This window comes from Hippoglossus hippoglossus, chromosome 16 (assembly GCF_009819705.1).
Source record: "Hippoglossus hippoglossus isolate fHipHip1 chromosome 16, fHipHip1.pri, whole genome shotgun sequence".
NCBI classification, from domain to species: domain Eukaryota; kingdom Metazoa; phylum Chordata; class Actinopteri; order Pleuronectiformes; family Pleuronectidae; genus Hippoglossus; species Hippoglossus hippoglossus.
The window spans coordinates 2,812,821-2,824,838 of NC_047166.1; the positions used below are offsets into that span (position 1 = coordinate 2,812,821).

Below are 12,018 nucleotides of genomic sequence, written 5' to 3' on the forward strand. Positions count from 1 at the left end.
AGACAAAGTTTAAGTGAGGACTGAGGAAAAAGTAACTTAAGTCTATCTATAAATCTTAAAGCAAGTCCTGGATATATATCTAGTGCTAGATCGGGACTCAACAGTTTTCCTTCTTCCCCTGGAACTCGTTGATCGACTGCCCTTAGCATCAGGGTAAAAGTGCAATATCCACCCTGCTCCTCTGCTGTTTTGTACTTGTCTTTGTTCTGACGATTATGTCTTCAAGCTTTATCTAAGTTCCTCCTGGAAACGTGGATGATAGCGCTTGGCTCCCTCTGTGAAATCCCTGACATCTCCATAAATACAGAAGCCCGAGGATCAGATCCCCTCCTCAGTGATGTATTTGTAGAGTGTCAGGGTCAGAGCCTCGGAGGAGCCTCGCGCTGCTGCAACATGTGCAGGATATCAAGCCTGATCTTCCATGCCGAGAGTGCTCCAGATGTGTGTCGGCATGTGTGAAACTTGACCACTGGAGTTTGGCTCAAAGAATTAGACATACCAAAGCGGTGTTTACTCAGCTTTGATTTCTTAGATTAAAAAGAGCAGCAAGCACACTGTCTGGGCTGATGGGACTTGACTCGGGCGCTTACAGACAACTGGGAAGTGACATTCCAGGAGAGAATTAGTGTTCCAAATAAACGGCGTGTTCTTATGGAAGATTAACGTAAACCAGCTTTTCACAATTAGTTTGTAAACATTCAATCAAACCGAGTGCGGTGAAAACATCGCCTGTATTTTTGTTTTGCCACTCGGCGGTGAGCTGTTTCTGACCACCCACCGGAGTCCTGGTTTGAGTTTTCCCTCAGCTCTGCAGAGATTATGTTTTCATTTAACAGGCCTCATCAAAGCCTGTTTCTGTGGTGCTCACCTTCCTGCTCTGCGAGGCCACATATTTGTGTATTCAGTGTATTGAGATGAGGGGAAATACCACCCAATGCCCCTGAACGCTGGAAAAAATGATCTGCTCTTCAGTCCCTTTTTTGCAAATTAAAAAGGTGGAAGTGGTGAATGCTCAGGGGGCAAATACCAGCGCCAAGGCTTAACAAACTAAATTTGAATATACCAGAACATCTGATTGCCTGATACTGGTCATGACCTCAGGACAAATACCTGAGTCCTTTTGGCAGGAGTTCTTCTTTGAATCATTCCCAGTCCTTTTGAATTGATCACATTGCTGTTGCTCCACCTTTAAGCAAAATTACGTTCCTTCAAACTTTCTCGGGAGGTGGATACCGTGCAACACTAGAAAACACAGGAATAACTTATTTTGAACCCCCATTTGAAAATCTCTGGGTGGTTGAATGAAAAATTGGTGAAGCCATGGACAGAATAACTTAGCCACATTTCTGATTGCCATGAAGATACCTACACCACACAGGTTCTGATTTAATGATCAGCCTCAGATTTCATACACAGACTCAGATTTATTATACGCAGATGAGCCGCACTTGATTCAGTCAGCTGCTTTCAGACATGCGCTGAAGTCTGGACATAATCCTGAAACTGGGAGGATACAAATATCTCGGGATGTAAAAGAGGAACCGAAGACGTGTCAATGAGCTGTAAACAAAAACCGCAACAGAACAAATACGTCATGTGTTGCCTCCTCAAGTCTGAATGCATTTGCCAGACTTCACCCAATTTTCCAACAGCTTTATTGATGTGTATTTCGATGAGTTATATCCTATTTACGTTTATTTTGCCTCATCTCAGTAGTGAATAGGACACTATCACTGTTTTTATTCATTTACTTCCATAATACATTTTCTTTAACTTCCGTCTTCACTATCAACACTATCAACTTATGTCATCTCCAACATATACACTTTAACACTTTTTACTTTAGAGTCTACACACAAAGCTGCTGCAGCAACAGCCATAAATCCTTAATGCACAACCATAAATCAGAATTTTCTGCTTTGGGGCAAGATCTTACTTTCCACGAAATATCAGAAAAGCGAACAGCACCGGATCAGATTTGAAAGATGGCTTTTTAATGGAGGAATTGACCAACCAAGAGTTTTTGGAGCCATTTCCCAGCAATTTGAAAGTTCAGTCGGCTAGTTAAAAAAAAAAAAGTGAAAACGGCTGGTGAGTTTTGGGAACCGCTGCTGAAATCAGATTTACTGCTCAGATTGAGAGACTATAAAGTCATAAAGACCCAGATTTCAAGGTTGGATTCAGGAACTTAAATCTGGTCTTTTTATTTAATGTCCTCAAATGAATCATCCGGGTCCTGGAGTTTCCTCACGATGGCTCATGTGAGAATGATTTTTCCTTTACCAGTTTTCTCGTAATTGCCCATTCTTGTTCTCGCACTACATCTGTCAAGCCACACGGCCCAACTCCGTCCTCCTGGTGTTCGGTCTGCGGTGCACCGATATTTTGTCAGCACTACAAAAACATGGTGTTGCACCTATGTTTATATATGTGGCTCGCTGCCTACTGCAATTACAATCTCCTACTTTGTATTGAGGATGAAAGTGAGGGCATTAAAAGCCTTGGCCAGGAGGTGCACTGCCGAGAACCCACGTTGTCTCGTATTGTGAAAACGTTCCTGCACCTGCAGCTGACCTCAGATGGCCCACGATATCGCCTTGTTTTCGGCCTGTCTGGTTTTTCTGTAAGTGATACAGTGTGATAAGTAAATGAGGCATCCGTGAAGGGTGTGTGAGCTTGTGGGGCTCTCTCACCACATGTGGGATTTGGTATGTCCCAGTTCATAAATCCCACCCATGCTTTCATGCTTTCATACCTCCTCGACTGTGCCTCCATTGTCCTGCTTACTGTTTTGAGGTATGTCTTTCGGTGAGATGAATTCAAACAAAGTTGTCTCTCACCGGAGCTTGTTGAAAAACTTCCTACAGAGGGGATCCGCCGGAGAGACAGACCCCCTCTGTGTCCCATTCTTAGCAGGGTTTACCTTTTCTGAAGAGGGTACACACAGACAGGGAAGTTGTACATTAGACGTGACTAACAAAATGCTCTGTTTGCTCAATGGTCGCCCCAGACAGGATATTTTGGAAGCCCGTGTTGAAAGAGCGTTGCCGGCGTACCGTGAAAGGGCTCTGTGGCAGCGATTGTTCTCGCAGTGGCTTCTGAAAAGCAGTTATCAGTACAAAAGTTTGCTTTTTCTATGGCTGGAAAGTCTGAGGGAAGTCACAGTTGCTCAGAAGTAGGCTGGGATACAGACATTATTCATTTTCCTACATTACGATCCCTTTCAGATGAAGTGAGGCAGAGTGGGAATGACACGAGTATCTAAAATACAGACGCTCCGGCAGCGACACTAAGTAGGTTTTTGCGAAATTCAATAAAATAAATTCCCTGGAGAGGCTTCATCTGAAAGACGTACGAAATAAGGCTTTTGTCCTTGTCATCTCTGTCAGCTGCTGCTCGTGGAGTCTCAGCGTGGAAGCAAGCACATTTCTATATTTACTGCTAAACCCTGGGTGTAAGCATGATATTCTAAAGGTTGTTAAGACCTAAAGCTCAGCAGTGAATATTAAAACTAGCTGGATCTGAGTCTGGAGGTTTCTCCTCTTCTCTCTTCTGTGAGCCTCAAGCTCCTGAATAAGACTTGTTGGGATAATTGGTCATATTTACCTTCGCCAAGGAGGTTATGATTTCATCTGCGTGTTTCAAGGTTTTTATTTTCTACTAGGCTACTGCACCTTATCTTTAATTATGGGGGATATGGTCAAACTGGACATAGGTCTTACATTTCGTTCATTATGGTCCTAAAAAGTCCAACTTAACTTTTTGAAACTTGCAGAAATCCTGTCTAAAAAGTAATATTATTAGTCATTGTTCTACTTTTACTTATGGATACAAGCACTTCTTCAGTTAAATGACAAGGGAGGATAATAATTGTGTTTATAGCAATAATAAGTACTTAAGAAGCAATTAAGTACCAATTTTGAGTGTTGATTTAACAAAACAATCAATTTAAACCCAAAGTCTCTGATTCAATTAAATGTTAACGACTCCTTATTTGTTTAAGGCGTTTCATGTTCCTGGCTGTATATTCTTGTTTAGTTCCTTCCTTTTTGTACTGATTCTAAAAGTAAGAAACCCCCCCTGATTATAAATAAAAATAAAGGTTGTCATCTAACATCTAACATGCTCTTCTTCATTTAGTACTTTTATCTGTGATATTTTGCTGCTAGTACTTGTTTACCTTTACGTTTTTAATCCCATTTACCAGCCTGTGATTCAAGTCAGTACAAACTCCTGCTGTGCAGCCGGACGTTCTTCAAAACTGCAGATCTTTATTTCATATTTTAGTGGAGAAACCAAAGAGTCATTTCAAAACATCTCCAGCCATATAAACATGAAGTCCTCATCCATTGTAAACATCATATAGCTTCAATAGAGACCTGCAATGAGACAGAATATATATGATCCCACGTGGAATAATGAGATTTTCAGACTTTAATACTTCCTAAGGGGAAATAAAGGAGGTAACAGTGGAAATGAAGGCATTGGGAGTTTAAATGCACCTCTTTGAATTGTAAAAAATGCATTTCCCCGCCACCATTGTTCAGTGTATCAGCGAGTCTCTACCGGGCCTCGGCTGTGATAAATCCGGGGCTCTAATCAGACTTTTGGGACCGAGTAATTGGACCTGTTACCCCCTTTCTCTCCTCTCTGTTTGGCCCCCAGCTACTGCCTGTCTTCAATGATACACAGAGGGGCGGGGGGAGGGGGGGGGCACCGGGACCACAATACCCACTCAGGGACGAGCTGTCAGAAGCCATGAAACACTATCCTCCCTCAAACCAAAGCACTGGGTGTTTTTGAGCAGGGCTGTATCACCGGGATTCAACACGCGGGTCATTTGGGGAGAGTTTGTTCTCAGGAATTACTTCATCCAGTTTAGGAGCAGGAGAAGTCGGAGTAATGCTCAGCGAGGTTCACGTTAGGTGGTGGTCTTCACTTTAAAGACTCCCATCCTGGGGATTGCTGTCTGGATGGTGATGTTAGTAATGATACTGCCCTCAAGTGGATTCTGCAGCTATTAGAGCTGCTGCACTCTCATATCACAGGGGCGGGGGGGGGGGGGGACAGGGACAGTGACATGATGAAAAGAGGCGATAAAAACGTTCTAAATGTTCTTGGCCGCGTCGGTTATTGTAGCTGGTGTCACTCTGGCAAATCTTTCCAGTTCTCTTGGCTCCGGCTCAATGCCAAGCGTTTCCATGGGCTGTTTTTCAATTAGGACCCTGCGTCTCTTGGCATTTCATGAAGGGAACAGAAGTGGAAGCCCTCAGCGGCGGCAGCAGAAGCCGTCCTCGGGGCTGACGATCTCGGGTAAATGACGGAGGCGTGCAAATTGTCACTGCTAAAGGTCCTAATTGCCTGAAACCTTTAAGCTTCAAAGCGGGCTCGTCTTGTGTGGCAGAAGTGCCGCTGCGCCGCTCCTCTCAGATGGAAAGGTTGATTGCATCTGTGGCATTTAAGAGCAGAGAAAGTCTGAGGATTGCTTATTGTGTGGTCCGCCGATTCCGCTTTCCTCCCCCCCCGTGCCCTCCATGCCCCCCCCCCCCCCCCGCTCTGCGTTTCAAAGACCTGTCGCCTCATGACTTGTCAAAATCCTCCCCCCTTTTTGAACTGTAACGCAAAAATAGAAGGTAGTGATTGAAGTTCCATTCCATAAACTTGTGGTTGCCGCTCGGGAATAACAAGGCTGTTGCATGTGTTTGTGCATTCATACACATGGGAGTAATTGAGAACATTTCGCTTTTAGTTACAGTCCGGTCAGATGATAATATATTGGGTTGTTTATGTTTCAAAACAATGCTGCTACTCAGCTCTGTATTATGACTTTCTCTTGGACTGGAATCCGGCTCTTTGCTGCGTGAAGTCAAAATAAAAAATGAAGTAACCCCCATAAAGCCCCCTGTGCTCCCTCCATGCATGACTCGGATCCTGTGGTATTTTCCCCTCGACACCAGTTCATATATTGTTTGCTGACAGTCTCTATTTTTAACAGTGAAATCTGTCAAGAGGAACTTTGTAAATGGCATCGAAGCCACCGAGGGATTGGACGTGTCGGTAATCGATGTAGCAGAAGATGTCTGTGGAAAAAAAACGTCCTGCCTCTTAAAATGTAAATGATTCACGTTTAATATGGCGAACGTTCCTGCTGATAGTCCTTCCACTAATGTGAATAAACGATGATACGTGTGGCTGGGAAATCCTTAAAGTGAGCATTTGTGGCAGGTAATGATTATGAAGTGGAAAGTGAGTTTCCCTCACGTCTAATAATCGTAAAGAGAATCTCGTTAAAAAACACGAGAACATAAAGAAATCCTCGTTCAGACTGAAGTCAGACTCTGGATCATTGGAGAGATGTCTACCTGCGAAGTGAGGAGCTTCTATCAGCGTAAACACCTCGTGACTCGGTTTTCATCTCACAGGCTCAGCTACGCCTTCGCTTCAGGTTTTATCTCATGTTTATCCAAAGGCCCCACCTCTGTCAGGTGAGATATATTCAGCCCAGGCGTCCGCTCATGGTATCTCCATGTCTGTGCCCTGCTAGAATAAGACAGACAGTGGAAAACCCTCTCAGTCAACGCTGGAGGACGTAAGCTCTGATGATGATGATGAAGATCTGGAGACATGCAAATCCCTGCAGGATCACATTCCACCTCAGTGAGTCTGTGGAGGTGCAGGCTTATATTTAGATATATATGCTCCCTGCACAATGAAGTGTGTCCCCGGCTTGTGCTTTATTTAGGACTTTTATATGCGTGTGTCCCAACACAATGAGCCAGTGAGCAGCTTATTAGCAATCTGCTTTATTCATCCTGGACGGCGCTCAGTGGAAAGAGGAGACACGAGCTGCACCGAGCGCCAACGGGTCAGCGGAGCCACCAGCTCAAGACCGTGCACAGTGAAGAGAGCAGCGATTATTCCATTTGCAAAGTTCCCTCTCACTCCAGAGTTCAGCCTGAAATCTGTTAGATATGAAAACGTCTCCTCGGCCGAGTCTCTGCGTTTGTTGCCGCTGAGAAACTCGAGCCGTGTCGTGCTTCTCTCTCCACCGCATTCGAAGCCTGAGTGACGGTTGTGACGGTTTCAATCCGTGCCACGAGTCGATGAAGACCTCAGATCGTGTTTGTGTTCCACTGTGCAAGCAACTACTCGATTTAATAACAAATGCCGTTTTATGAAGCGTGGTTCATATTTCAAAGGCCCCATATCTGGAGTGGAAATAATTCAGAGCTAAGGCTTAGACAGGCTTGAGACTTTGATCCCTCTTGGTGATCTTGATTTGCCTTTTTTGCTTTTCTCTTAGTTTCTCGTGTGCAAACTGAAGAGCTTTAAGAAAACAGACCTCTATAATAGAGTCATTAGCTGCGGCTTGATGGTCGTAGCTGTCTTCAATACGACCGAGACACCCGCAGTTCTCGTGACTTTCCCATGGTGCTCGTCAATGCACTTGGGTGGTAATCGGCCGATGATCGAGCTCATCACATTCATCATCCCCTCGGCCCTTTTAGCTCCTCCGAAACACATGTAACGTCTCTAGCAAACTTTCCGTGTGAAGATGTAATTGCTTTTAGATAACTATCGGAGGAATGCTTTGAACTTCTAAACGAGGGAAAGATGGCATCAGATCGAGCTCAACACTTTGATACGTCGCTCCTGACTGATCTCGGATGAGCCGATGTGGACAGCGCCGTGCTATCGACGTGCAGATGCACCTCCTCATCTCCTCGTAGCACAGATGAAACCACAGAACAGGAGAACCTCACATTTTTCTGTTTCTTTTGATTCTTCTAAGCTTTTTTTGCCAACTGTAAATATAACAGCGTATTATTCTAGGTGCTGACGCCGAACGCCGCTGGATCGCACTGAAAGCGATCACATTTTGTTTTTCTGTTTTTCTTCATTCCCCCGTTGCTTTAATCAATGAGAAGCTGGAGTCACTGATCTGTTCTCCCTCGGTCGGTGTGGAAAATCCATGTCATCTGACTCCCCCCCCCCCCCCCCCCCCCCCCCCCCCCCCCCCCACTTCGCTGGTTCTGATTAGGGACCAGTGCTCCGGGACTTCTGGATCCCAGGTCTCTTGCTCCCATTAACCACGGTGAGGTTCCGATTCCACGCTCATCGCTCTCACACCTCGTCGTGTTCCCGGCCAATCGCTGCACGAGCTGAGCCGCTGCAGGCGACGCTCGGTGGATTTGGGCTTTTTACGGCCGAGAGAGGACAGTTGATCCTGCTCTCGGTTTCCAAAGGTGTTAAACTGCTGACACATGGCTGAGAAGCAACATGCGTTAGGAAACTGGATCTGACGTTTACGAAAAAGCTGAGATTCTGTCTTTCTAGTTGGGATATATTTTTAGAATCTTTTTTTATTTTCCTCTCTGTGGAGGTTAGGACAAGAAAAAGCTTTTCAAGCCAACTTAAATGATTTGATTCCACTGGATAAAAGAGTGGTCTGTGTTTTTCTTCTGAAATAATACGAGTCAGATCCAAACCTGTTTTTGATGATAGTTACAGGTTATTACAACTTTTAGTAAGTTTGGTTCTGTCTTCTCCAAAGTGATCGTCACCAAATTTCTCACACCTTACATGCTGGACTTGTGTTTCTAGAAACGAAAACCTTTCTTCTTATATATTCTCTCTCTCTCTCTCTCTCTCTCGCTCTCTCTCTCTCGCTCTCTCTTTCTTTCTCTCTCTCTCTCTCTCATGTTGTCGCATCAAAGACTTTGTCAGAAGTCTCGTTAAAGACCAGGAATCATTTATGACAAAGTCCAGGTGAAACGCGAAGCACGAATCCACGTGAGGAACAAGCTGGTGGTTGGAGCGAAGTGAAGTTCACTGAACTGCAGCACTTTGCGAAAGATGGAAAAATAGGTCGTCCTCGGCCCTCGTCAAGAAACCGAATCAAAGTACGGAGTCGTCGCTGCCGGAGGAACGGAGTCAGGGGAGTGAAACCATTAAAAGTGCATTGTGCAGGCGGTTTGTGGAGGAAAGAGGAAGAAGAAAGAGATACAGAAGAGAGGAATCACGACCACAACAGACCGACAGCGACTGGGGGAACGTATGGTCTCCTTTTGTCTTAACGTGCGGTTTAGTGTGGATCTGTCCAATATCATGCACCATAAATCTCAGAGTAAGCACTCGTTTGTTCACGAGCTTCAGACGACTTTAAGAAAATGAAAGTGAGTTCATTCTGTGGTGTTTTTGTTTCCCCTCCTTTGGGAAATTGCTTCCGTCTGTTGATTGAACAAACCAAGTAAAGAAAAACAAGAATCCTCCCACCACCAGAATCTGTGATGCAAATACAATGTGGTCAATTAAGGTTGTAATTCAATTCATCAGAGGTGGTTAGGGTTAATCCAATACTACAATATAAGACTATTTAACTCAAACCACCTTTACTTCAAGTGAAATAAAAGCAACATAGTAGAAACTGCTAGAAAAGATGTGTGAGCATGAAAACTAGTCCGAGAGGAAATGTGCACAATGTAGTGAAGGAAGTATTCTTCATTTGAATGAGGTCGGGGACGGGGGATGTTTTGTTTCTCTGCTTCCTCATCAGTGATTCTTCTTTTTCCTGTCACGGTCATATATACGCACAGAGCCTCTTCTCCGCAGTCTCGTCGGTTTCGTCTTGATACGTCTTTTTTTTTTACGGCAGCTTGTGTTGCGTCCAAACGGAGAATCTCCTGCTGCGCTCTTCATATGTGAAACTCCGGGGAAAGTCCAGACACAATTTTGCATTTGCTTTCTCTGGAGTTCATGTGTGAAAACATCTCATGTTGTGTGTGATTTGCACTCGTACATTTACAACACGGAATCTGAGTTATTGTCCATTTAGGTTGAAATCTGGCTTGATGTTTGGAAGGCAGCGTTTGATGATGCTGTATTGAAAAAACAACCAAAACTGATAATTCCCCTCTATAAGGCATTAAAACAAAAGATGTTTTGTAAATTCGAGTAAAAGTATCGTAGAAATATAAATACTTGAGCAAAGTACAGAGACAGAGAGAGATGAAGAGAATATGAAACGAGCAGGAGTATTTCCATCCTCTCAGGAACATCCTGGACCTCGTGAGAAGTTCGGCATCCAGGACACCCGTCACTCTTCATCACTAAGTGGCAGCTAACATCCTTTCCTTTTTACTGCTCGTCAGCGAATGGCCACGCAGCTCAGGTTAAATCCAAACCCTTGATGTTCTGACTTCCCTCCTCCCTCCGCTCACGTCTCTACAAGTGGAACAACGTGGGTTTGGTTCAACTCTGCTTCCTGCTGGTTTGAACTGGCTGCTAACGCTCACTGAATGCCGCTGGAAATCCCATAAACTCCGGCTCTTGTGCAAACATTTGTAATGTATGACTCAAACCGAGCTCGTGACTCGTGAGAGAAACGATAAACGTGAACAAATGTGAGTCTCCGTGAGGGTTTCTGAAGTTTGCTCCTGCAGGGTCGTACCACTGCGCTGACGTAACGCGCGAGGCAGCGCGTTGCTAACGGGTCCGTCTGTAGTTTTACGTTCTCTCTCTTTCTCTCTCTCTCAGGACCCCGAGCGTTGGGAGAGGTCAGTTTCGAGGGTCGCTGAGATCACTTCAGCCCTGATCCGGGAGAGGAGCCCCGCCTTGGTGGGACAGCTTCTGCAGGCGTGAAGGGAAGCAGCAGCAACAGAAAATCCCCTCATCATGACTCACCGATCCTGCAGGGATGAGACGGTCACATGGCTTCTTTCTGATCCGAGGGGCTCGGGGACTTTCGTGTCGAGTCGACGCAGCAGAGGTCCAGATGTCCTCACTTTTCCTCCCAAGTGGGTGTCGAGCTCCAGAAACCCTGGATCCCAGTCTTCCCATGATGCAACTCCACAGCTTCTGTTGTTAAACTCTGTTGCTCAATCCCCATTCCCCCCCACCACCCAATTTGTACGAGCAAAACAAGACTTATATAACCAGAACGGCCCAACAGCCCTTTCATTATACATCAAGCTGCACCAGCTTGTCAGATTGTTTTTCAATGAGATGAATGAATCGCTGGGAAATCTGTGAAAACGTCAAAGAAAACGTCCAATATCGCAATTTTATAGAAAGTGAAAACAAAAGTCCTGCATCTGACGCAGATCTACAGCTAAATGAAATGGAAATGGGTTGTGTAGTTTTTTGTGTAATCCTGCAAACAAACAAAACAAACGCACACCAAAAGAAAACTGACAACATTACGTAATGATATGAAAGTGTCCTCAGGGACGACCCCACCCTCGCAGCACCATGTTTGTTCTTTCAACACTCAAGTGAGAAAAAATAAACTGTAAAACTGCTTCATCGGTGAAGTGAGGTACGTCAACGAGTCATGTGAATTTGGGGCGTCAATAAAAACACCTGTATTCTGACGCTGAACATTAACATGTAATATATATTTTTTGTACTCCATTAAAACTGCTTGTTTTTCATCCTCTGCTGTACCTGTGCTCTTCTTTCAGGAGACGCTCTCATACAGACGCTCCAGCTGTTAACAATAACATGATGTATATTCAGGTGTGGCGGAGGTTTCAGATGCAGGTCTGCTCGTCTGCTCGTCTGCTCGTCTGTCTGCGACCTCACGCATCACTGCAGCACTTAATGAAGCAGCTCAGGAGGAGGAGGCCCCTGTTTCCTGCACTGACCCGGCTCTAACACCACCACCGGAGCCTGCAGCAACGTAACCGTGCACAGGATGCTGGTGGGGAGAGAAAGTGAAAAGGTAGATTCGTGCTTTTATTAGTGAGGTTAGGAGGTGGAAGCCAAACTGGAGGTAAAGCAGTAAAACGTCCTTATTCTGATAGTTTTCTACTGTTAGAAGTAAGAGAAAATAGATCTGTAGCTATTTTTGTCTTCATGAAATTAGAAACTAATTTATCACTAATACTTTAATTCAATCTATCAATTAGTTGATGATTGATAAGATGCATTTAGAAAAGCTCAGAGAAGTTTGAAAACATATTATTATATAATATTGTTGTGGCCTTTAGAGCAAAAACAAGCTCTGAACAGATATTA

The 12,018-nt window shown here is 44.6% G+C and overlaps 1 protein-coding gene across 1 annotated transcript in view; it reads left to right on the plus strand.

The window, feature by feature from the left end:
• crppa (CDP-L-ribitol pyrophosphorylase A) overlaps positions 1-10,908 on the plus strand; it is a 35,353-nt gene extending 24,445 nt beyond the window's left edge. The window contains exon 10 of the mRNA XM_034610425.1: positions 10,537-10,908. Coding sequence (XP_034466316.1) covers positions 10,537-10,641 — 105 coding nt within the window. The 3' untranslated portion in view covers positions 10,642-10,908. The remainder of the gene's footprint in view (positions 1-10,536) is intronic.
• The last annotated feature ends 1,110 nt before the right edge of the window (positions 10,909-12,018 follow it).